Source organism: Diorhabda sublineata, chromosome 11 (genome assembly GCF_026230105.1).
Source record: "Diorhabda sublineata isolate icDioSubl1.1 chromosome 11, icDioSubl1.1, whole genome shotgun sequence".
In the NCBI taxonomy this organism is placed as follows: Eukaryota; Metazoa; Arthropoda; class Insecta; order Coleoptera; family Chrysomelidae; genus Diorhabda; species Diorhabda sublineata.
This window is the reverse complement of record NC_079484.1, coordinates 4,848,604-4,874,867: the sequence shown is the minus strand read 5'-3', so window position 1 is coordinate 4,874,867 and position 26,264 is coordinate 4,848,604. Positions and strand designations below refer to the sequence as shown.

Sequence of the window (26,264 nt, the reverse complement as noted above, 5' to 3'; positions counted from 1 at the left end):
CTGTAGTATAAACAAAGCTCAAAACAATGAATGCCAACTTATTGGCACGATTTAATGAGGATTTGGGGAAAAAAATAACGAATTTGGCCAAGAAAGTAGTTCTTTTGCACCAATACAATTTATAACAAAAACATCCATGAATTAGGGTACGGATTGATCTTTTATCCACTTTATTTTCCAGATTTAGCCCTATTTCTGTTTACAAAACTAAAGAAATAAGAATTTACGTCACATGCCTTCATAAAATAACGAACATTTCAAATTACGTGGATTTGGAGTCCCAATAGGACTCCTGTTAGTATCTGTAGATTGTTCTTATTAAGGTTGATACATTCAGCTAGTTAGAATTTCCAAAGAGTCTGTGAATGTCTTGGCCACTGTAGGTTGTTTCAACGTTTTTTGTTCCTATCTACCTTCTTCTCCAATGTTTTTTCTATTGTTCTGTAGCTGATACCATGAAGGGGACCTAACCAAACGACAACAAAAGGTTTAAGTCAAAGCACCTGATCGGTTTCTAAAAGAACATCAGCTTTTGGTAATGTTTAGTGGGCCTATCAGAGGCCTTAGCGGCTCTTGGCTATCTACAACTATGAAGGATGGTAGCAAAAATTATTCAATTTTGATAAACAGTGACTAAAAACAATAAGGGGGCAATAATCTCTGCCACTATATTCACTAAACATGGTTCAATGTGAGTTTTTCCTAATGTTCTAAAAGCATAAGTGACATTGAAACAGCAGGAAGAATTAAAGGATATTGTAAAGGTCTATATACATCAATATTTTTTTATGAAATTTCCGTTATTATATGAACACATTCCACCCTCCAGTTGTACAATAAGAAAAATCTTGATGGATTATTACATTAACTAATTATTTTCAACTTTTTCTACAAAAATTTTTATTTATAATTGAATGTTTGTAATTATCCCCACCCTGAAATAAAACAAAACTCTTCAGGAAAATGTGTTTTATTGATATTTATTCAATTTCATTAGTGATTAAATAATTTTCGAAACACTAACATTATTGTAGACAAAAATATTTTATGAATGAAAAATAAGTATCACATATATAGTACAGAGCAGTGAATTCTATGTACAATGAGTTCTCAAAATAAGTACCTATTCGGAAGGTAATCATAAAAAATTTCCCAGTAAAAAATTTTTTGTAACTAGTACAAAAACAAAAATTCTGCTATAACGTCGTAAGAATATAAAAATAATTTATACATGACGATTCTAAAATAATGTGCATTATAAAAAATTATAAAGCATACATTATCACATTACATCGGTACAAAATGGAACATTTATTTCGATGTGTAGGAATAATTTTAAAAGTTATCAGACCTAAATTTTAAAAAATAGTATGCGTTTCAAGAAACGGATTAAAACAATGCAAATTACCTTAGAACCGATCAGTACGTTTCAACTTTTTTTCATTTCAACTCTGTATTAATTAAATTAGCTTTAAAAACAATAACTTAAATTTGAATCTTCAGCTAAGAAGTGGGTGCCGTATGAAGAGCCACATGCAAAGCTTGCTGCAGTTCCGGCGCCAAAGATTGGACCACGCTTTGGAAAAATGTTTCGTTCGATTGTACCTGCCTAACAATATTAACCATTCTAAATCCTTCAGGTTTTGTTGGTTCTATCACTTCCCTGAAGAATGCTTCCGCTATTATGCCAATTATCCTTGGAATATTTGAATTATTTACTCCTGCAAGAAAAATTTATGTCATTATAATTGATCAAAATAATACTATTAAGCATTTAAACAATATCAAAGTCTCTTCTTTCATCACCGCTAGTTTGAAGGTATACAATCATGATAAAACTTAGGGAATGATATTTCTCAAAGACATTCAGAAAAAAATGAACGAGGCGAGTCATACAGTTCATTCATCCCAGATATACGATATGTGGTTGTAAGTAATGTGACTGTAGCTGCTTTAGAAAAAGTACACATGTGCCAAAGGTTAGTCAGTCAGTCAGTCACATACAAGTTCACTTCTCTAAATGTTCTAATACAATGAGAATGATTGGAAAATTCACAGTTTTTCAAACTAAACATGAGATTTGAGTGCATCAAAACAAAATTCATGGAAAATGGATACCAACAACAGACAAAATTCAAGATAACAATCTATTACAAGTGGACACAACAATTTTAAGTAAGATAGGCGGATCTTGACGAAAGGTCAATGGAAAACTTTCCTATAGATTGACATATCAAATCAAAAACCTGACTTTATACCGCACGGTAGTTCTCACTTTTGCAGATTCCTAAAAAATTTGGTAACAAGGCTTACCAAAGATATACCATATATCATAAATAGAATAAACACTTCAATTATTTCTGGTTAGTTCTTATTTAATACTGCCAATTCAATCATATACTTACCTAGGATGTGTTGATTGTTCTGTTCTATAAGATCACACATATATCCATAAATGTGTGGCGCTTCATCAGCATCTTCTATAACCGGCAACCAAGAGAACCACAATGGTATAATTTCATCCAAATTAATTTGAGAATTATTATATTTCATAATTTTAGTAATGGCTGATATAGCATTTTCTGTCGCATTAATATTTCTAGAATCTTTCGATTCTGGATCGTTTATAACTTCGGCTAAAGGTGTTATTGCTTTCGCCAATTCTCCAGCAAACTGTTCTCCACCGAATTGAGCGAGTACTCCCCATCCGTAGACAGCTGCCTGTCGTACTTCGCAACTCTTATCTTTGATGTATACGGCTAAAGGTTGGAGGAAAAAGCCTTGGTATTTGGCACAAGCAGGTCCTGTGAATTCTATTATATCATCAAAAACACATATGCCCCATTGCCTATCTGCCCAGCTACGATTCGGCGTCAAAAGGTTCACAAAATGACTGCTTATTTGATCAAACAGAGGTAGGAAATTTTCTCTGTATACCAAGAATAGTGAGTGGATGACGTCAGTGATTTTACTTAATACATAAATGTCATCAGATTCTTCATCTTCTAATTGTTCTTGAACTTCCTGAAAGTGCAGTTTTCAGTAGTTATTTTAATAAAAACAAATAATAAAACTATAAATTAAAATTTTACTAAAGTAATACTCCAACACCAAATTGACCCAGATTTATGCATTTGCATACTTTGCAATAATAGCCAGAAATAAAGACTGTTAGAATCTTTTAAGATTAAGATAAGATTGTAGGAAATAAAACGAGCACTGCCATACCATAAAGAATACAAAAAGGTAATAAAGCTTATTTTGCGAACCTGAAGCTCCTGAAACAAACTAATAACAAGAACAAAGTTAAAAATCTACAGGACTATAATAAGACCAAACTTATGGAAGTGAATGTTACGTAATGATCCAAAAAGATCAAGAATATTTGAGAGAAAAATTGCCACAGGCAGACCCAGTATAAGATAGACTGATCAAATTCACAAAGACTTAACAATAAATGTGAAAGGATTTGAAACGTTTAAATTCAATTTTCGTTAATAAAATTTAGAAGAATTAATATCTACAAAAAATAGACCTGATCAGAAATAGAGAAAAATGGTTTTTTTTCTGAGCTCCTCTAAATATAATTATTGGTATAGATAAACAAATTTATGTGCACTTTCTGATTTTTCAGTTCAGATGTAGGTTCTTGTTAGTAACAATACCAGAGACATCAAATATAAATCCCTATTAGAAAAAAATTAATTACTTCATCATAATCTTCATCTAAATGCTTCTTATGTCTATCGTTGGCTCGTTCAAAATGTTCCTTCATTAGTTTATCTATAATCCTTAAAATTTCAGTCATGGATTCCTGATCAATATAATTCGGTCCTAATTTTTGAATACACCTTGAAAGTGAATCCAACATAACCATTAAAACTTCACTTTCTGGCTCAGTGTCGATAGCCTTGAGTAATTCTGGACAGATGAAGCTCCACATACCACCCATAAAAGCGGGGCCTTTGCAAATTGCACACTCCAATAGCCAAGGTAAAGATTCGGCTGCTGCGTTTCGTACACCGTCATGAAAATAAAATTTGAGCATTGGTACCATAAGTTTGACAACCTCCTCTGCATAATTTGAAAAGCTTTCTTTCAATTCTCGAGCATAGCAAACTAGCATACTGCAAGCAGCGGCTTTGTCTTCCAAACCTGAAAATTTAATTTTATAAATAGAACTAAAAAATGACACATTTTTATATTAATTGATCAGGTGATAACTCATAAAAATTTTGTAATCACACAACAATTCAGGAATTGGATCCATTTTTTAAATCATAGTAAACACTTTTTTAAATTACACAATTAAATTATTAAAACCCATACCTGCAGTACGTATGCCAAAGTTTTTCTGTTCACCCAAAGATACAAATTGCCAATCGTCATCACCTTCAACTCCTTGCATATCATCATTATCCAATAAGGCTACGTCTGGTTTCATAGCGGCAGTTCTCATTACTGGCCCCATCACCAAAGGCAAATATTGTTCAAAATTCTTACCAAGAACCTAATACAACAAGAAAGGTTAGTTTCTAGTTTTGTACCTGGAACTTAGCTTTGAAATATATATCATTATAATGTATAAACCCAGCAGAAAACTTTTGTATAACCCAACATTATCAATTTACCTTGCATATTCTTGACCATGCGGAAATAAGATAACTGGTTTGGGGATCATCATCTGGTAATTCTGCACCATCACCATGTGTTTTTAACAACATATCCATAACCTCAGTTGCATCTATACTGAATTTCTCAGATCCAACTGCCATACCAATCAAAGTAACACACTCAATAGCTTTACCTATCAAAAGTAATAGTATAATAAAATTTCCATTTCCAATTAATAAAACCCATACCTCTAAGTAATTTCAATTCATCCTTATTCGCATTTTGAATAATGTATTTTAAGCAAGGCATTAAGCGGTCATAATAGGCTATAAATTCTTGTTCTGCTGTATCTGCAACACTAGCTATCGTCGTTACAACTTGTTCCAATACTAATTTTGTACCTTTTTCTACCAATTCTTTGAATTTAGCTGTTAAAATACCCTCTAGTTTACTCATAAGAGCATCTAAATAACCGCTAAGTATATGTTTTGGACAATCCTCAGCAAAATTAACCAAAGCCGCTCCTAAAAATAAACAGTTTTATTCAATATTTTATTATCAAATATTGAATCAAATAAGAATATGACATGAATCCACTGTGTTAAATATATCCTGCGTCAATATTCAGAACATTAATTTAAGCATATGGTAACACCGTATTCCAATTTCAATGTTGCTTACCTGCATGAGCTTGAACACGAGGATTAGCATTATCATCTAGTAACATAAGTAAACCTGGTACTACTCGATCGTGGAATTTCTTCTCAAAAACAGAAGCAAAGTCAGTTGCCATTTGACCTACTGCATTGCAAGCTGCATATCTAACACGTGGATGAGGATCTTGCAAATAATGCAAAACACCTTCCATAACGCCAGGTACTCCACACATTATTTGTTGGAGCATACCTTCCATTTGTTTATGACATCCTGTAAATGACAAAAAATATATAAATGTACACAAATTAAAAAAAAACTAACAGTTGTATAACTTTTTAGTGAAAAACTTCACAACTAAATACAAAAATTTCACTTACCTTCTCCAATGGCACTAATTGCCATAAGAGCAGCATGCCTTTGTTTCCAATCTGGGCTAGCCAACATTGCAGGAATACTCTGAGTTACAAGAGGCAGAATAATTTTGCCACCTGTAAATATAATGTGCAATTCAAACAATTTGTTAAGAATTTGGGCCTAATTCTAGATGTGGAGTTGAGGTTTAAAGAACATTCAGATACTTTTTGCAGAAAAGCTATACAAACAGATCTATTCATAATTTTAAGATGAGGAAAAATCTCTGGTATGTTTATTATCCTTGTCTTGACATGGCATCAAAAAATCATATGCAATATGTACAAAACGTGTGTTGTAGATTTATTTTCAAACCAAGACTATTTTTCAGTCGAAATTAAGGCTTGTAAAACTATTCAAAACTATAGATTTTAATTTTCAAGTCAAAATTCTCATTTGTTTAAAAGTTATAATGAATTAGTAAGTGTCCTTTGGTACAGTTGGTATAAGTGGAACAAAGCTAAAGCCAACAAAACATCCAACACATCTGCATATTGATGTTCAAAAAGAAATTCTAATCTATGAGAATTTATCCCAGAGTGTTTTATTGGAGAAATGTTTAGGAGGCCATAATCAAAATGCTAATGTAAGTTTCAATTAAACTGCTTGCTTTTTCAATGGAGGCAGTTCAATTATTTAATAATTGTGAAATCAGTTGAAGATCAATGAAAAAAGAAAAATAAGCTCTAGATAATTACTTTGTTAGCTTACCTAGACCACAGGCAAGTCGATCTAAAGCAGCCTCTGCAACAACATTATTACAATCATTATCTTCATCTAAAAGTTCATCGGATTCGGCCCACCCAGATTCTTCTTCAAGATCAGCCATAAATTGCAATATCAACGGGATCAGTTGTTCCATGTATTTGGCGGCGTTTTTACGCACCATCGCGGGTGCCATCTCCGCCAAAGTGACCATAACCTGAATATTAAATATTTTACAAAATAGCTGACAACCATCAGATTATCAACTAGAGAAAAATCTCCAAATTTTGTTTGTTACTAATTAATTAACAAAGAATTAATGTTTTAGCTCAAACTAATTGCTCAAAAACGTTAATGCTAAGTTGAGATGGTTTGGACACATAATGAGAACAAAGAATCTCAATGATTAAGACTGTCTTTGAATTTTCCTGTAGGATTTGTTACTAAATAGTTAAAGAATTAACTTTTCATAATATTAGCTTGTATAAAAGTTATTTTTTTACAGAGTATTAAATATAAACATTTTTCTTGGATAGAATCTACACATTTGTTCATATTAATCCGTAGCACAAAATATATTAAGTTTGAACTTTATTCCCCTCTAATCCCAATATAACATAAGCTAAATAATTACCTCCAAAGCAAGCTGCCTCCAACTATCCATTGCTCTAGAATCGCTGAAAATTTTCATGCACATTTCATAAATAGGTAATAATTGTGGTCTTAAATATTTTGGTACATTCTCGGCTAAATCAATCAGAACTTTCAATAGAGAATCATCATCTTGCTGTTGGATACTTTCAGCAATAACATGTAACATGGGTGTTAATAGATCAGCGAAATGTTTTAATATTTGAGTTTCCTTATCATTTATCAGCATAAAGGCGCCTACTGCCCTCACAGCTTGAAAACGGACTTCATAGGATTCAGAAGGTTGTAGACTTTGTAATAACATTTGCTTGATTAAATCCAAATAATTATTCTGCTGGTTACCAAATACACCAGGCACACTAGTAAACATTTGAAGAGCTGCTTCTTTGAGAACCGGATTTTGGTCATTGGCACAATGGAAGAGGAACTGAAAAAGATACTTATTCAATAAAAAAATGCATTATAGTATTACTTTTAAATGAATCTATAAGTACCTCGAAACTTATTGTTAGAAGTGAAGAAAGCATCACAATCAACTCTATGTAAAGTATAAATGTTATTGTTGTGGAATTGTGGTAATTAAATAGCAACGTGTACTCTTTTTAATACATATTTAGAGCTTTTGAAAGCTTATTTAATTGCCACAATCCCAAAATAATCACAATCACAACTTAGTTGGTGAAGACTTTATTCGAATTTATATATATAATGGTATTTTGGTGGTAATGCATATCAACATTCAACGAACAATTATTCAGTTGCACTATGCATATATGCCATTTTCTACACATGAAATTTGGCAAAATAGAGAAATAATAACTGTACTACAACTGAGAGCAGTGATTCGTGTTCAAGCAAACAAATTGTTGAACAACATAAGTGATAGAACTATTAAAAATATTTTGAAGCAGAATGCTTTAATGTACAAACAATTCAGGGGATATTTTCATAGAAAAGTATCCAATTGATGAAATTTAGTGAAAATATGATTGAAAATCAAAATGAAATACTAATGACCATTGATAAAGAGAATCTCATCATTTTTTGTTGATTAACGAAGAAAAACTTAAATACCAGTAAGACTGAAAAAGCCATTTTAATTTTATAAAATTCAATGCTTGAGCACAAATTTATAAAAATAAATCATCCAAATTAAGATTAATGATTTGAATTATGATTAACATCAAAATATATGAATTACCTGAAGGAATTCTGGCCACTGGTTATTCCCATCATCATCAATCAAATTTCTAGCAACTTCTGCCACAACTTCACACACTTTATGCCTTAACTGTTCAGTTTCAACTTGTTGAACAGCTAATAAAACTTGCTCTTTCAACTGATTTTGACTTTCTGGTGGTAGTTTTGGATAGAAATCCAAGAAATCATTGGAAAACACTCTTCTCAGCAGGACTGCCGACATTTGTCGAGCTTCATGGCTCAAATTATTATTATGGATTGCTCCTAATAAGTGACTAACTTTGCTTTCAACAGGCAAATTAGAATAAGCATCCTGTAAAGAAATCTTGGAATGAATATGTATAATAGAAATACAATTGTATTTTAAAATTAAACAATATCTTTTATTTGCTTCCTACCCTGTTCTATACAAAACTCGAAAAAACATTTATATATACGAATTTATTTACCTCCTTAACTTAGACGATTGTTTGAAATTATAATATTACTGTCATATTCTGAAACATATATGAATCTGAAATGAAATCTGAGCACTTTTCCACTATTTGGCATCAATATCATTAATATCAACCATCATATTATAAATGGTTCCTATTTAAAAAGATGATGGTGTGGACTCTCGTATCTTTTTATCAAGATTTATTTCATTATTTCACTATATTGTTTTAAATGATACGTAAATTATGGATATTCATTATAAAAGAAACTTGATTCATAAAGAACTTAAAAATGAATGTTTTTTAAAATTATAATGTTCAGAAGAAAAATAAAAATGAGTTATCATAAATAATAGTTCCAATTATGGATTTTCAAATTTTTTAAAGCCCGTTTTTCAGCTTTTTTTAGGGATAACTCAATCTAATCTTTAGATGATTTGTAATAAGGGAACAATAAATAGTAAATAGACATTTTTAATAGTATAGTGGATTTGCAAAACTTGTTATATTTATACTATTTGTAAAAAATAGTTCAATTTTTACAGACAACTTTCATACTTATTCATTTTGGTTGAAAATGATTTGGAAGATTTTTCTTGGAAAATAAGTGGATATTGCTATATGAACTGCCATTTTGAAATGAAAAATTTGTAGGTTTTAACAAGATTTTGTTTCCATTAAAAGTGAATTTAATGTTACTATTCTTGTTTTCCAAAATTAAATTTCATCAGATACAGCTAAAGGGATTTATGGAAGAGATTTAGAAAAATATCAAGTACATAATGGTTGTACATGGTTTGTCGAAAGCAGGGCCCTCTTTCAGGACCAGGAGGCCCTCCTCCTAACATAAAGTGAGGCCCTTTTCTAAAAAAAAACATTCTCAGTACATAAAAATTGTAAAATATTTTAGTGAAACAAATAATAAAATTGTTTTTACCATCATCTCTTTTATAGTAACATTCTTATATATTTTATGAAGAAATTCATTTTATAAATTATGTTTTTTGCCTTAAGCCCTCCCCATAGCCTAGGCATACACATAAAGACTGCCCTGCCTTAGCCTGAGATAATAATACTAGACAGGCGAATTTTACTTTTCTTGGAACTCTTTAAACTAATAACAATTGAAATTATGGTACATCCTTTTTCCTTAGATAATAGCAATTCAAAACTACTAAAATGCCAAATAGCTAAACGAATATGTATTTTCCAATACAGTGACACTAAAAAATACTCCATAGTATATGTTTTTCTAAAATTTGCTTATAGCAAACGCAGCAAGTTCTTTAATTACTGAACAAACTAATTAGTTCGAAATTGTTAAAGAAATGAACATATTTCCTTAATTTTTGATAATAAATAAAATTACGGCATGTTACAGGTGTAATGGGTCCAGTTGAAATAGAATAACCGGTGTCCAAATATTGGCGGTTTTTTAGAGATGATTATGAAAAATGTACATGTGGTTCAAACGTCGTTTTATTAAAAAAATAGGAACCCAAAATAAATATTCTAATGCTTTATTGTCCAAATTTTTCATGAGTGAATCATAAGTTAATTCCAGTTCTAGACGCAAGCATGCCTTGGTAGCGATACACGTTGGGAACGTTCATAACTTTAAGGAATCACTGACGAAAAATATTTGCTGCCCCGTATTTCTTACAATTTTAAAATATCAAAATAAGATTGATGAACGGTTTAACTTACCTCAGCTTGAGTTCTGATGTTGTTATCTGTTGATAAAAGTGTTGTCAAGATTTGGTAAAATTGCTCCTGTTCGGCGGCCATGGCGCCTTCACATCAAAGAACGATGACATATCATGAACAGTATGGGCAATATACGTCAATTTCATATCTATTACACTTTTTTTCTTAGTCGCAGCTTGGCTACAGCTAACAATTTTCAAAACTAGTTAGGGCATATTTGAATAAAAAATATTTATTTTTATATGTAAATAGTACGAGTGAACTTTCGAATAGCTCAAGTTGTGGAAAAAAAATAGAAGTAAGAGTTTTATATTGATATCACAATAGTAATTTTTAATGATTACAGTACCATAAGATAATTTTCTTATAAAAAATATAGAAAATTTGAAACCTCTAGGCTTATTCTCATGTATAGTTTTAATAAAACCTTATAATCGGCGAAGTTATGACTAAAAAATAAAAGTTACTACTTTCAAGTGATAAAAACCTTTGACAACATTGATATGTCATTAATTTGACAAATTAAAATAAACACACGTGGGAATTTTGCAAACTGCAAAAAGATTATGTTTTGCAAGTAAAACTGAATTTTATCATTACTGTTATAATTAAGTTTTCATACCAATAACTAATCAAATATGCCCAAAGTAAGATCAACAACCGGGGCCCCTCGGAAGCAGGGCTTCAATAGATCCAATCACTCTATGAATCCTGAAAGACCTACAGAAGGATTAAAAGGTGTAGGCAATGTTCGAACTAAAGGAACTATAAAAAGGCTACAAATGTATAGGAATTTCAAAGCGAAGAGGGATAAGACAGGAAAAATTCTGACACCAGCGCCGTTTCAAGTATGTGAATTACACCTACCTATACATTCCTATAAAATATTAGTTAATGAATATATTTCATGGTTTGATTTTTAGGGAAGATTGCCCTCTGGCACTCAGGCTAGAGTTGAGCCCAACCAAAAATGGTTTGGAAACAGTAGAGTTATATCACAAAACACTTTACAAAAATTTCAAACTGAACTAGGTAGTGCATTAAAAAATCCGTTTCAAGTAGTAATGAAACCAACTACTTTACCTATAACTTTACTAAATGAAAAAGCCAAAAATGCTAGAGTCCATTTACTAGACACTGAAAGTTTTGAAAGTGTTTTTGGCCCTAAGAAAAGTAGGAAAAGACCAAATTTGGTAGTCAAGGGAGTAGATGAATTATCTGAAGTAGCTGAGAAATTAGCTAATGAATATAATGATGAAAAGGATTCAAACATAATAAGAGATAATGGAGGTGTGCGTGAGCTGCCTAGAGATTGGGTTATGGCAGCTGGACAATCTAAGAGAATATGGAATGAGTTATATAAAGTTGTAGATAGCTCAGATGTACTCCTTCAAGTTTTAGATGCACGGGATCCGCTAGGAACTAGGTCTGCATATTTAGAAAAATATCTGAAAACTGAAAAACCTCATAAACATTTGATATTTATCTTGAACAAAGTTGATTTGGTTCCAACGTGGGTTACACAGAGATGGGTTGCAATTTTGAATAAAGAGTATCCGACAGTTGCTTTTCATGCTAGTATTACACATCCATTTGGTAAAGGATCTCTCTTAAATTTACTTAGACAACTATGTAAGTTAACCCTCTATTTTATACATCACAAATGAATGTTTTAATGAAATAAAACGTAATTAAAGAATTAGAGGACAATAAAATTAAGTGAAAAAAATCCGTTTAGAGGATTTAATTTTCAGCAAGCTGGAAATTGTTTTAAAACCTCTATTTGGTGCTAAATGTAATCTGAGTTTGCACCTTTCCAGATGGGAGCATAACTTTTAGTAGGGAGGAAACTTTAATTTAAAAAATCAAATTCAGTTTATGTCATTTGAGGTAAAAAAATACAAAATTTTTCACCAAAACGGAACTTATTACCCTGCAAAGTTAGAGGAATATGCATAACTTTAGTGAAAATTTTGAATAGTACAAATAAAAAAGTGCAGTTGTATATCAAAGTCCTCTTCATTGGGATTATCCCCAGACATTTCATGCCTACTTTTTAGCAGCTGTACTTGTATATTTGCAGGAAACAGTGTTGAAAACTTCAACTGGAGCTAGATCTTCAGTGTTTATGATGGAAAAAAGGCCAAGATCTGTCCTCATCCATCCTCGGCTCCTTTGATCTATCATACAAGCCCTGGATTTGAAGGTATTCCCGTGCATACGTTGGGCGAAGGCTGCATTTGTTGGAGGTAGAAAAGCTATCTCCAAAAATTTCTTTTATCTGGTTCAAGGAGGCATAGTCTGCCTGAGAGGCAGAGATAGAGGTTTTAAAATAATTTTCACCCTACTGGAAGTTAATTCATCAAAATATGTTAATTCAATTGGCCTATTATGTTTTCAATTAATCTAAGTAATTATTTTCAGCAACCCTTCACATCGACAAGAAGCAAATATCTGTGGGTTTCATAGGGTATCCTAATGTTGGAAAGTCATCTGTAATCAACACTCTCAGAAGCAAAAAAGTATGTAAAGTGGCTCCGATAGCTGGAGAAACTAAAGTATGGCAATATATAACTCTCATGAAAAGAATTTACCTTATAGATTGCCCGGGAGTTGTATATCCATCAGCTGAAACGGACGTAGAAAAAGTTCTAAAGGGAGTAGTAAGAGTAGAATTGGTAAATGATCCAGAAGATTACATAGAACATGTTTTACAAAGGGTGAAGCCTGAATATATTAGAAAAACTTACAAAATAGATGAATGGTCAAGTCCCACTGATTTTCTAGAAAAGTTAGCACAAAGATCAGGAAAATTATTGAAGAAAGGAGAACCAGATATAGCTAGTGTTGCAAAAATGGTTCTCAATGATTGGCAAAGGGGTAAATTACCTTTTTATTGTTGTCCCCCTGGATACGAAGAACCGTTAACTAAAATAGATGAGGAAATTGAAGAATCATCTGTAGGAGTTGTCCAAGATTTTAGGAAAATAAAAGTTAATCTCTCTTATGAAGGAGATGATATCAAAAATTTAGAACCCATTGAAAATCTGGATAAAGCAGTTTCTGAATATAATGAAGATAAATCAGAAACTACTTTGGATGAAGGTAGTGAGAATAATACTTTAAACGAAACTGAAAAAACTGATAAGGATGAAACTGATAATGATTCAGATTCTGATATTAGTTTTTACTCTGATATGGAAACCACTGAAGATAGTAGCCAAATGTTCACAAAATCTACTAGTGGAACATTCGAAGTAGAAGATTTTTCAAAAAAGAAAAACAAAGAAAAGGAAAGCGTTGCTAAAAAATTAACGAGTAAACAAAGGAGAGCTATTGATAGAGCACAGAAAAGAAAAAAGATTGGTAGTAACTTTTATGAAGTTACCAACGTTAAAAATAGGAACAGAAATAAGAAAAAAAATAATACTTGAAAAATATTTTATGTAAATAATTTTTTTTAAATGAAATTATTTCTTTTGTTAATTTCAAATTAATCATATTTCTTACACTGATTTGTTTTTTTTTGCCAAACAAAAACTACACACAATAAAATCACAGATTTGTGATATTGTTTTTTTTTTCAAAATTCTTATTTATTTATGTTCAGTAACTGTACAGTTTACCCTAAATCAAAGTTAATTGGTTAATATTTTACATCAGTATTTTTGTTAGGCAGACATAAAGTAAGAGGTAGTCAAGTGTATCTTTGAATTAAGATACTTAACAGTTTGGGAAGGTATTTATTGTCAAAAATCAAAATACAAGCAGTAACAATTTTTAAAATCAGTCTATATTCTAAAATGTAACAAATTGAAGTTATTATAATTCAACACATACCATAACTATAAATGTTAGTCAAAATCACAGTGGAAATTTTAACACTTGAGCAAAATGTAAAAATGTGGAATCACAATAATGTATGTTAACGTGAGGTAAATCAATTAGATACAAGTAAGTCAAAAATATTGTGAGTATGTATATAAAAAAGCCATAATAGTCAAAAAGGTCTAAAACTAAATTTACGGTCCATTTAATAGAGATGGGAATGTCACAAAATTAAACACGCAAAAATTAATATCATAGATTCCTATTAAGTAGAAAATTTATTGTTGAAACAAAACTATAGATACATCACCAGGGGCGTAGCTTGCCAATCTGTATCAAAATTTTTTGGGATGGTCTAAAATCTAACTGCAGAGAAACCCAAATGGAGAGTAAAACATTCATTGAGTATTTTATACAATAAATTCCCCTAGGAGCAATTAAGTGGAAAAATTTTTTCGCAAATTTATAAATAAATCATCCAAAGCAGAAGACGATTTCAGTTGTTCAGTTCAGTGTTTGTAATATCAATATAAAATTCTCCCTCCGTCCAACCCCTAATTAATTAGCTTCATAAGCTTTTTTTTTGCTTCCGTATCGACTGATATTGACTAAGTTTGAGTGACATTGTGTAATATTTTATGAATTTTTTCATACAATCCATATTTCTATAGGAACAGTTCTTATAAGTGGAAAGTGTTCCGACTAAATGAAACAAATCTCTCTCCTCCAAGTGCTTCAGTTAGTTCTGCGCATCTTTTGCGCGCATGAAGCATGCGCAGTATAGATAAAACGTCTCGAATGAGAGAGAAAATGAATATTGCCAGCACCGTAACGTAGGGACGTTTTTTCCAATACCAACTGTCCATTTAAGAGTATTACATATATGTCGGAGCCATAGATTTGATAATGCGGTAGCTACGTCCCTGTACATCACACTTTATACAAAAATAAGTATACTCAATAAGTTTTCGTGTATAAATATCAAAAATACACTCTAAATATTTCACTAAAACTCATATTTTTTGTAAAATATTATATGTACTAGGGTGGTTCAAATATAAACCGGAATTTTTGAATAAACACGTGAAATATTTAGTGTCGTAGAAGTGGCTGCACTGGTTATTAGATAGGGGCTGTTAGAAAGCGTAGAAAAGTTATAACTTTAAGCGTGAAGGATGTGCTGGTGTCTGTCGCGCAACGCATCATTATTCATTTTTTGGACAAAGATAAAGTAAAATCCGTGCAATGGTGGCAAATCACAGAATATACCTAAAAGAAGGTTAACTTGTATGTATATTTCTCGACACAAATTTAGTTCTGCCATCTTCTAATCGTGATGTTAGTGTAATGAAAATGTGTCATTACTGTCAATATCAATATGTCATTCTTACAGTTTTCATTTCTTAGGGTATGTTCTGTGTGGTAGACTTACCACATGCGCGGCGCCCCAGAAAGGTTATAACGTCAGCGCCGTGAAACCTACGCGATATGCCTGAAGAATTGAGCATCATCATATATAGTATTCGGCAAATAATACATGAGCGGCTCGGTTGCCTCAAAAGAAAGAGCAGAAATTCCCCACATACGAGACTTGGGTACACCACTATATTCTATAGAGTGAACCCGCGTCTATGGAGTATAAGAAGAAGAACGAAGGCCAGTTAAAGCATAGGCTAGATTGTCAGCGGGAAAGGAACATAAAAGGAGTAAGTGCGGATGACTTTTTCATTGAACAACTACCTGTGAACGCGTAGTATTTTAGTAATCTCCCATAAAACACAATAAAACCTGTATACACATCAAAACGACGCGATATTGTTGTAAGACGACTCCAAACAGCATACAGCTCGGTTTACGGTGGAAATTTGGAACGAATTGGGTTTAGAAACACCGGAACGCCCTCCCTATAGTCCCGATTTGTCGCTATGCGACTATTATTTATTTGGTCCATTGAAAGAGCGACTGCGATTCGAAAGCAATGGAAGAATCCCTCAAGCCGAAAGCTTCTGGAGATGTGTGTATAGTGTGAGACTCAATAACACGATTTTTTATACCAAAATTCCGGTTTCTGCTGTTTGAACCACCCTCGTATAATTGTTATTGTTTCTTAACACAAAAATTACGATTCTAATAATTTAAATTTCGAAGGATAAACAAATTATGTTAAATGTTTTGACATCAATCAAGTTTACCATAAGTCAAATCGAGGACATTTAATTGAGTACCCACTCTAACGTTTCGCAAGCATAAAATGGCTGAAATAAATGAATGAAGCGTTGGAATCGACTGTATCTTAAATTGAAATTAGACCGGAAAAATTACCGATATCGAAAGAGATACTGACTATAGTCTGATTCATCTCAAAGAGATTCCGTAGGTGAATGATAATAACTAAGAAATTTCAATTACATAGTAATCAAATTTTTTTTAAATTTTTGTAAAACCCCCTCTATTTAACTAGTTTTTTTTATTAAATTTTGAATTAGCCAAAGATGTTAGAGCCTCGGCAGCATCAAGTTCTTCCCTTCCGTGTATCAATAAATTATTTTCACTACTTTTAACACGTTTTTTGGTATTTTTAGTAAAAGTCCAATTAAGATAACTATTTTCACTGGGTTTGAAGTTAGCTGCACTTTCCAACCATTTTGAAATCATAGATGGTTGATTGTCAACGTTATCGTCAAATGGTTTTTGACAGTCTTTCAAATACTTTTCCATTATGTGATTCTTATATTTATTAACGTTTTGAGAAAAAGGATTCTCGGGATCGTTCTCAGTTGTCGAACTAATGTAATAACATTGATTCTGTATGTTATTATTATTATTGAAATATTTTTCTGTATATTCGGGATTTTCAGTTTTATAGTTGTTTTTGGTTTCGAAGATGTCATTGGTATTGTTTGAGGTGTGATCCGATTCTTCCCAGATACTATCTTCCGAACATATGCTGAAATGTTCTACATTACCTTGAACCTGGTTGTTGTATGTTTTTATAAGGGAAGACCAAGTTTTGTGGTGAGGTTCTTTACCAGCATTTTTTAATTTTCTCCTCCAATTCGCGAACCAATTACATACCTAATACAAATATAATTATATATTATTTTCAAAATAAAACAAAAAACCTAAAAATAAACTCAAATTTATAGCGGACTTTGAACTTCTTGTCTATTTGCATGAACAGACAACACAACATAAAAGATCTGCAGGGCCGGATTAAGCTAGTGGCTTGGGGGGGTTATAGCCCCGGGCCCCAGGTCCAAGAGGACCTCCTCATTTGGAAATCATTCTGTATTTTTTGATGTGTTGATACCACAAATCTAACGTATTGATATTATTTTGTGAATTTTTCCGGGTTTTCGAATTCCTTAAGGGGGCCCGTCATTATTTTAGCCCCGGGCCTTATAAATCTTAATCCGGCCCTGAAGATCTGTCAATTGACTCATGAAGTTTATCTTTGATAATAGGATGACTTGGAAAGGATATATTATAAATAATAGCTGTCTGAAAGTGATGAGAGCTCTCACCAGAACATATTGGGGAGCCAACCAGTTAATTATTTTTCTTTTTGACTAGCCATAAATGGTGAAACAGTAAAGAGGCATTGGCTACTGTATTCTTAAAAAGACAATACTGTTGTGTTGTGAGCTATTCAGTACTGCAACTGCATGTCCCAATACAGCTATTTCACTCTCAGATTAGAATGTAATGGAAGCATGTCCTGTCCGGAATTAAATCGATTCAGGAAGGGATGGATTTGGTGGAGTGTCGAGTGAATATGTGATATGTAATAATGAATTTTTGAAGTAGATAATTTTATTTAATCATTTTACCTGTATATAAGTTAAGCCAGTTTGCACAGCCAACATTTTTTTCTCATCTCTGTTAGGATAAGGATTTTCTCTTCGCCTCACCAACCAATCTTTCAAAAACCTTTTTATTTCTGGTGTAAATAATCTTTTTGGAGGCCTTCTTTCTTCGCCATAGGTTTTTCTAAAAAATAAATCACCTCATTCGGGTTTTTCGAATAATTATATTCAGAAAATTTAATTTGAGAAAAGGGGGGATAAAACGGTTTTTCCCGCGTCCAAATTCGCTTCTTTGGCTTAACTCTTAAAGCTGCTAACTTCATTAAAAACTAGTTTTACAATAAAATGATTATCGAATAGGTTATCTGAGGAGATGTTTTTTCAATACCAGCTTCTAAAAGACCGTCAAAAAGGATATCCTCTGTCATATATTGTCTTTGAAAAGTTATCGTCCCTGGAGTCAAAAGCTTAACTAAATAGTGGCAAATGTTGTCATAAAAAGGCTGGAAATCGGAAACTCCACTTTGAAAAACGTCTACATCTGCTTGATTCTTAGCCATCCTCAGATGGGAGCTAAAAAATTGTTCTCCTTTCCTAGCAAAAGTTAAAAGCTTAACTAAATAGTGACAAATGTTGTCATAAAAAGGCTGGAAATCGGAAACTCCACTTTGAAAAACGTCTTCATCTGCTTGATTCTTAGCCATCCTCAGATGGGAGCTAAAAAATTGTTCTCCTTTCCTAGCAAAAGCTAAAAGCTTAACTAAATAGTGGCAAATGTTGTCATAAAAAGGCTGGAAATCGGAAACTCCACTTTGAAAAACGTCTTCATCTGCTTGATTCTTAGCCATCCTCAGATGGGAGCTAAAAAATTGTTCTCCTTTCCTAGCAAAAGCTAAAAGCTTAACTAAATAGTGGCAAATGTTGTCATAAAAAGGCTGGAAATCGGAAACTCCACTTTGAAAAACGTCTACATCTGCTTGATTCTTAGCCATCCTCAGATGGGAGCTAAAAAATTGTTCTCCTTTCCTAGCAAAAGCTAAAAGCTTAACTAAATAGTGGCAAATGTTGTCATAAAAAGGCTGGAAATCGGAAACTCCACTTTGAAAAACGTCTTCATCTGCTTGATTCTTAGCCATCCTCAGATGGGAGCTAAAAAATTGTTCTCCTTTCCTAGCAAAAGCTAAAAGCTTAACTAAATAGTGGCAAATGTTGTCATAAAAAGGCTGGAAATCGGAAACTCCACTTTGAAAAACGTCTTCATCTGCTTGATTCTTAGCCATCCTCAGATGGGAGCTAAAAAATTGTTCTCCTTTCCTAGAAAAAGTTAAAAGCTTAACTAAATAGTGGCAAATGTTGTCATAAAAAGGCTGGAAATCGGAAACTCCACTTTGAAAAACGTCTACATCTGCTTGATTCTTAGCTATCCTCAGATGGGAGCTAAAAAATTGTTCTCCTTTCCTAGAAAAAGTTAAAAGCTTAACTAAATAGTGGCAAATGTTGTCATAAAAAGGCTGGAAATCGGAAACTCCACTTTGAAAAACGTCTACATCTGCTTGATTCTTAGCTATCCTCAGATGGGAGCTAAAAAATTGTTCTCCTTTCCTAGAAAAAGTTAAAAGCTTAACTAAATAGTGGCAAATGTTGTCATAAAAAGGCTGGAAATCGGAAACTCCACTTTGAAAAACGTCTACATCTGCTTGATTCTTAGCTATCCTCAGATGGGAGCTAAAAAATTGTTCTCCTTTCCTAGCAAAAGTTTGTTCTTTCAAGTTGAAAAGATTTCGATTGATCAAATGTTTCTAGTTGATCTTGGTCCAAATCTTCTAAGCTCAGCAGTTGTTTCAACACATTTAAGCAATCAGATATAAAAGCATTATAACATTTTCAAAAGTTGGGTCTAAAGACAACCATATAGTTGGTACATGTTTGACAAGCTTTTGCCAATATATTTCTGCTTTCTCCATGAACTCTTTCATATTATTCCTCCAGAGGCAGGTTTTTGCGATTTCTATTTAGTAGTAAAGCATCAATTTTCATCGGGGGCAATCCGTGTCTCGGCGGCAGACAATCGGAACTTGGGACAAGGAGATGGAAATCGGGACTGTCCCGGGAAATCCGGGACGGTTGGCACGCTACGATCTACCGGAGAGGTTACCTGTAGAAGTGTGCCTGTGCAGGTAAATCGAAAATCGGTATATAATGTATAGGACATTCCGATGTACAGATGAGGTTTTTTTTTGATACAGCATCTTGCAGTAATAATCTTGCAGTTATTGACGTGGTTATCACTTTAAGAGGTTCCATCAGGATATTTCCTTAATGGAGAAGTGCTATCAAAGGAATTTGACTTCAGGAATCGCAACTGATTATTGTTAGAGATCTTCTAGAAACCAAATATCGTAAGTTTGTATCCTATATTATAGTGATAAACAAAATTAGAATTTTGTTAACATTTGTAATAATTCTGACCACTTGGTCTCTACTGGATTTTAAAAGGAATGTTTCATGATCAGTATTTACAGTTTTTGTATTCAAATTTATTGTATACTTCATATACTGCGACAACCAGAAGAGAATAACAGAATATTAGCGAAATATCTGTAACTTTATACGTGGTGCGATAATTTTTGACGAATGTAAACATAAAGTTGTAAAAACACTCATAAATTTCTAATATATGCTAATAATAGGACATTAAATCATCTGAACATTTTAAAGGTAAAGAACCCATACAGCAATTTCTATTAGTTCACTGTGAACCAAAACATTACCACCAAGAAAGTTTAGTTTAATGTTAAATTTTATTTAGTTTCAATTTTATCCACATAAACGAAGCTCTACAAGTTGCACAGAAAAAATATAGAAAACTTTTCGAATAGTATAGTTCAAGAAAATGCGAATCGTAGGTTAAGCTCCTGAATTTTCAATATAAAGTGACCAAAATAGATCTGTTTAGATGGTAATCAGAAAGAGGACTAAAGCAGGGGAAACATCATTCTTCGCATATGCAGATGATGTGTATTGCTAGCCAGATACCAAGTTGTATTAAAAAAATTGAACAGAAGAAATAAATATTCGAACTCCGCAACATCGGAGGAAGAATCAGGGGCAACAGACCTTTCAGAATGGAAAACGAAGCTTACAATTCTGAGAAAATTGAGATTATTGATTATTTAGTACTGAAAATCGGATAGCAAAGGATTTTAGAGCAATGAAGCCCCTAAATAATATTCTGTGAACGAAAAGAAATATCCAAAGCAGCAAAAATACGATTATAGAAAACATACTGGGGGAATATGTTCATTTTTTTGGTGAAACCACAACATCAAACCGTTATGGAAGAGAGGAAACATCTAAACAATGTCCTAGCAGAAAGAAGCAGTTTCCATCTCCAGATACGTATTAATTGAGAACAGATTTGACAAGGGAATTTAATCTTCAAAATATTTTCTATTTGTAATATATCAGTTAAGAAATTTCCCTTCCTAGAAGGTGCAAAAACATAGATTAACAGAAGATAAAAGGAGTGAAATGATTTCCAATACCATGCAGAAAAGAAAAAAGACGTTTCCATAAAACCTAGAGTAGTAAGAAGGACAAAACAAAGAAGACTAATTCCTCTAGAATATAATGGGACCATGTTCTTTCCGGGGACCCTTAAATAATAGTCTAAAGGCAAAAGGAATATCCGAAGAAGCCGTTATGGAAGAGTGGAAACATCTAAACAATGCCCTAGAAGAAAGAAAGACATTTCCACAAAACCTAGAGTAGTAAAAAGGACAAAACAAAGACGACTAAGTTTATTTTTTGAAGAAACTGTAATATTAATTCGTTATGGAAGAGTGGAAGAAATGTCCTAGAAGAAATAAAGACTTATCAGACGATACTGATCACCAGATAAGTATAAATTGAGTAAGGATTGTTTCAACAAGGGAATCCACTCTTTGAAGTCTTTTCTATTCATAACATGTGAGTTAAGAGTCAGGTTGAATTGCCATGGGAGCAAAAATCGAGGAGAAGGAAGAGGAAGCCGAAAAAGAAATGAATGGGAGACATCAGATCTGAGAAGAATGGGAATAACTGAGTGAAAGGACAAGAGTTCAATGGAGAGGCTAGAACTTCAATGTCACAGATTTTTTAAATTGTTTATAATAGTAATAAAAAAATCCAATATTAACATTTTTAATTTTTTTTCTTTATCGATTTATGATTATTGAATGAAGCAATTATCATTCCTTAACCTCTAGTCGCCTTTTCTTTGTGAATATCAATGATATCAAACAACATTTTAGTGTAAAACTAAAAGATTTGAAGTATTATTCACGAATTTTCAGAAAAAACACTTTTTACAATTATTTTCACCCCTAACAAGAATACAAAACATTCTTGTCGCGTGTATTTGAAGAATTTACTCGGAATTTTCGTTTGAGGATTCATTTTCTTGAACTATAAGTGGAAAAATGAAGCATTTTGTTGAATAAGCATGCATACAGTTTTTGAGATTTTATTCAAAAATTCTTGTTTATATAATTTCAAAATGTGTTATGTAATAATACAAATTTATTAAGAATACTATTAAATTAACTAGGCACCTACTTTTTTCGACAAAAATTAGTAAAAAACACACACAAAATTAAGTTAGATTGAATCTTAAAATGAACCATGTTTTATTTCGAAAACTCTAACCTGTTATATCGCTTATTTCTCACAGGGCGTTTGTTCTTGTCTCGCATGACGTCCCCAATTATTGTATCCATTTTTTTCTGATTAAAAATATCCGAAATGTCACTTATACCTTGAGAAAATGTTGTGTAAAAATAGAAATAATGTTGGATAACAGTCAAAAAACAAGATGGTCGATCTCATGTTATTCGATCTTGTATGCAATTTTTTTGAATATTAGGTTAATAGATCTCTTAAAAATTCAATTATTTCCATAAAAAATTGAAATATAAACGTGTATTAGTGAAAAATTGCTGTTTTATATTTAGAAAATGACGATTAATATATAAAACAACAACTTCTTTATCTGATTCATCTAAAAACATGATCGAGTTTTCTAAAATACACATAATGTTTTCTTTCATATTCGAACCGTTTTCAAAATTAGATTTTTTTTAAAACTCGCACGTACTTACCTGTATATGTATGGAGTGTTCTACTTTTTTTATAATGTTTTGTGTAGGTCTGAAATAGATGTAAACAGCATCGAAGATTCGGAAAAACTGACTTACACAATCTGGGGACATCTAAATGCTGTTTTATTTTGAGATCTTTCAGTCTCCCGCATAGTGTTTTTGTAATTCGTTATATAGGTACACTATTTTATTTCTGATATAGATAGTTATCTCTCCTATGCCACATCTGACGTATTTTTAATGACTTGTATTATTATTTCACGCATTTTTCATTGTTTTTAAATACAAAATTAACTCACACAAATCTCTTCGTTACGATCTACAGCGTATACCAGAGGTAATTTGATTCTATTAAATTTGGAAACAACTCACAAAGGTAGAGGAATCTTTTTTTGACAATAAAAAATATATATTATCAAAATTTATAACACATTTATATTAAAAAAAAACGTTTTCTTGAATAAAGGTTTATTAAAAACCATTTTGTCGTCATGGACTTTAGAAGACTCCAGGAAGTAATGCACCGAATCGACGACTAGTATACAACGCTGAAGATCAGCATCAACGACAACACCACGGAAGAAAAAATCTAGACTAGACCAAAGGAATCGAGGATTACGCAGACGATACAAGCTGCTAATAAAAACCTTATTCAACCTTAAATGATCCATCATTGTCCCCATTATGCATCCGAAGTGTGAGGATAAATTGCCAAAATCCACATGAAGAATCCCCAATCCTAGAAGTACATCATCCTAAAGCAAATAGCGAACGCCCCTCAGTAGATCAAAGCCCAGAAGCTCCATTCCAATTAGAGAGAACTACACAATTGAAAACTGCATGCAAATACCTAGGAAACACAATCAGCAGTGAGGATACGAAGACGAAGAGGCAAATATTAGAAGGCTTGCTAATCCGTTTGACCCAGTATACAACGTTGAAGATCAGCATCAACGACAACGAAGACAACGACAACACCACGGAAGAAAAAATTTAGACTAGACCAAAGGAATCGAGGATTACGCAGACGATACAAGCTGCTAATAAAAACCTCATTCAACCTCAAATGGTCCATCCTTGTCCCCATTATGCATTCGAAGTGTGAGGATAAACTGCCAAAATCCACAAGTAGAATCCCCAATCTTAGAAGTATATCATCCTAAAACAAATAGCGAACGTCCCTCAGTAGATCAAAGCCCAGAAGCTCCATTCCAATTAGAGGGAACTACACAATTGGAAACTGCATCCAAATACCTAGGAAACACAATCAGCAGTGAGGATACGAAGACGAAGAGGCAAATATTAGAAGGCTTGATAATCCGTTTGACACTAGTATACAACGTTGAAGATCAGCATCAACGACAACGAAGACAACGACAACACCACGGAAGAAAAAATCCAGACTAGACCAAAGGAATCGAGGATTACGCAGACGATACAAGCTGCTAATAAAAACCTCATTCAACCTCAAATGGTCCATCCTTGTCCCCATTATGCATCCGAAGTGTGAGGATAAACTGCCAAAATCCACATGAAGAATCCCCAATCCTAGAAGTACATCATCCTAAAGCAAATAGCGAACGCCCCTCAGTAGATCAAAGCCCAGAAGCTCCATTCCAATTAGAGGGAACTACACAATTGGAAACTGCATCCAAATACCTAGGAAACACAATCAGCAGTGAGGATACGAAGACGAAGAGGCAAATATTAGAAGGCTTGCTAATCCGTTTGACCCAGTATACAACGTTGAAGATCAGCATCAACGACAACGAAGACAACGACAACACCACGGAAGAAAAAATCTAGACTAGACCAAATCGAGGATTACGCATACGATACAAGCTGCTAATAAAAACCTTATTCAACCTTAAATGATCCATCATTGTCCCCATTATGCATCCGAAGTGTGAGGATAAATTGCCAAAATCCACATGAAGAATCCCCAATCCTAGAAGTACATCATCCTAAAGCAAATAGCGAACGCCCCTCAGTAGATCAAAGCCCAGAAGCTCCATTCCAATTAGAGGGAACTACACAATTGGAAACTGCATCCAAATACCTAGGAAACACAATCAGCAGTGAGGATACGAAGACGAAGAGGCAAATGTTAGAAGGCTTGCTAATCCGTTTGACACTAGTATACAACGTTGAAGATCAGCATCAACGACAACGAAGACAACGACAACACCACGGAAGAAAAAATCTAGACTAGACCAAATCGAGGATTACGCAGACGATACAAGCTGCTAATAAAAACCTCATTCAACCTCAAATGGTCCATCCTTGTCCCCATTATGCATCCGAAGTGTGAGGATAAACTGCCAAAATCCACATGAAGAATCCCCAATCCTAGAAGTACATCATCCTAAAGCAAATAGTGAACGCCCCTCAGTAGATCAAAGCCGAGAAGCTCCATTCCAATTAGAGGGAACTACACAATTGAAAACTGCATCCAAATACCTAAGAAACGCAATCAGCAGTGAGGATACGGATTTGGAGTAGTGCCCCTTCTAAAAAACACAAACAGCAACGTGAAAACTGAATAATAGAAAAGAATAGCAGGACAATTGAATCAAGAAGGGAACCAGAAGCGACAAAGATTGACGCACAAAGCATGAGATGGGAGAGTGTAGAAATTCATCTGCGGAATACATAGTTCTTTGAGGTATACATTCCGGAATAAAAGGGTTTGATGGAGTGTGGTGTGAGTCTACTATTTGCTTTGTAGTTTGCTAATAAATGCTAGTGGCTGGACGTCTCTTTCACTTTTTCATTTGGCAACGTGCAATGCGATACAGGACCCAATGGATCCTGATCAAAATGAGAAGATGCAGGATCTAGCGATGCCAATTATAAAAAACGAACGTTTAAATTACGGAACTAAATTGATGTAATGGCAAACTATCGGAACTATCAGGTGTTGACAAATAATGTTTTTAAACGCCCTTAAAACAGCAAATTTATTGGTTTCTTTTGCTTGCTTGTTGCAATTACTAAGAAATCGGTTTAACAACCAATCCAAAGTAAATTAGATCAGATGATTGATTGAAGCAGTTTTGTTGAACTAACCTTTTCATTTTCTATAGTACAACTTGTTGATTTGTTTTGTT

The 26,264-nt window shown here is 33.0% G+C and overlaps 3 protein-coding genes across 4 annotated transcripts; 1 reads left to right on the top strand and 2 right to left on the bottom strand.

The window, feature by feature from the left end:
* Positions 1 to 954: 954 nt before the first annotated feature.
* On the bottom strand, positions 955 to 10,508 carry LOC130450212 (importin-5). The gene is made up of 12 exons (XM_056788483.1): positions 10,383 to 10,508; positions 8,240 to 8,551; positions 7,022 to 7,465; positions 6,394 to 6,604; positions 5,649 to 5,759; positions 5,296 to 5,541; positions 4,863 to 5,138; positions 4,632 to 4,807; positions 4,330 to 4,510; positions 3,710 to 4,155; positions 2,406 to 3,024; positions 955 to 1,721 (listed from the first exon to the last, which is right to left on the bottom strand). The coding sequence occupies exons 1-12, from the start codon at positions 10,461 to 10,463 to the stop codon at positions 1,504 to 1,506; spliced, it is 3,321 nt and encodes a 1,106-aa protein (XP_056644461.1). The 5' UTR covers positions 10,464 to 10,508; the 3' UTR covers positions 955 to 1,503.
* Positions 10,509 to 10,850: 342 nt separating this feature from the next.
* Positions 10,851 to 13,966, top strand: LOC130450210 (nucleolar GTP-binding protein 2). Its single transcript, XM_056788479.1, has 3 exons — positions 10,851 to 11,230; positions 11,306 to 12,014; positions 12,807 to 13,966. Exons 1-3 carry the CDS (start codon positions 11,021 to 11,023, stop codon positions 13,814 to 13,816), a joined length of 1,929 nt encoding a protein of 642 aa, XP_056644457.1. The 5' UTR covers positions 10,851 to 11,020; the 3' UTR covers positions 13,817 to 13,966.
* Positions 13,967 to 14,111: 145 nt separating this feature from the next.
* LOC130450211 (homeobox protein Mohawk) lies at positions 14,112 to 26,249 on the bottom strand. Of its 2 annotated transcripts, none has more exons than XM_056788482.1 (4): positions 26,224 to 26,249; positions 22,703 to 22,811; positions 18,041 to 18,200; positions 14,112 to 17,285 (listed from the first exon to the last, which is right to left on the bottom strand). In XM_056788482.1, exons 2-4 carry the CDS (start codon positions 22,771 to 22,773, stop codon positions 16,668 to 16,670), a joined length of 849 nt encoding a protein of 282 aa, XP_056644460.1. In that variant the 5' UTR covers positions 22,774 to 22,811; positions 26,224 to 26,249; the 3' UTR covers positions 14,112 to 16,667. The 2 variants fall into 2 exon arrangements, with proteins under 2 accessions (XP_056644460.1, XP_056644459.1); XM_056788481.1 differs by lacking the exon at positions 26,224 to 26,249 and adding an exon at positions 23,155 to 23,364.
* Between the last annotated feature and the right edge of the window lie 15 nt (positions 26,250 to 26,264).

Bases quoted from the DNA above. Each gene is read 5' to 3' on its own strand.
- LOC130450212 (XM_056788483.1), bottom strand. From the start codon at position 10,463: ATGGCCGCCGAACAGGAGCAATTTTACCAAATCTTGACAACACTTTTA. The intron at 5,542-5,648 runs GTAAGTGAAATT...TGTCATTTACAG, and splicing joins AATTAGTGCCATTGGAGAAG to GATGTCATAAACAAATGGAA. The intron at 5,139-5,295 runs GTAAGCAACATT...GTTTATTTTTAG, and splicing joins TCGTGTTCAAGCTCATGCAG to GAGCGGCTTTGGTTAATTTT.
- LOC130450211 (XM_056788482.1), bottom strand. From the start codon at position 22,773: ATGGATACAATAATTGGGGACGTCATGCGAGACAAGAACAAACGCCCT. The intron at 18,201-22,702 runs GTTAGAGTTTTC...TTTATTTTTTAG, and splicing joins AGAAATAAGCGATATAACAG to AAAAACCTATGGCGAAGAAA. The intron at 17,286-18,040 runs GTAAAATGATTA...TATTTGTATTAG, and splicing joins CTGGCTTAACTTATATACAG to GTATGTAATTGGTTCGCGAA.
- LOC130450210 (XM_056788479.1), top strand. From the start codon at position 11,021: ATGCCCAAAGTAAGATCAACAACCGGGGCCCCTCGGAAGCAGGGCTTC. The intron at 11,231-11,305 runs GTATGTGAATTA...TTTGATTTTTAG, and splicing joins TGACACCAGCGCCGTTTCAA to GGAAGATTGCCCTCTGGCAC. The intron at 12,015-12,806 runs GTAAGTTAACCC...AATTATTTTCAG, and splicing joins AAATTTACTTAGACAACTAT to CAACCCTTCACATCGACAAG.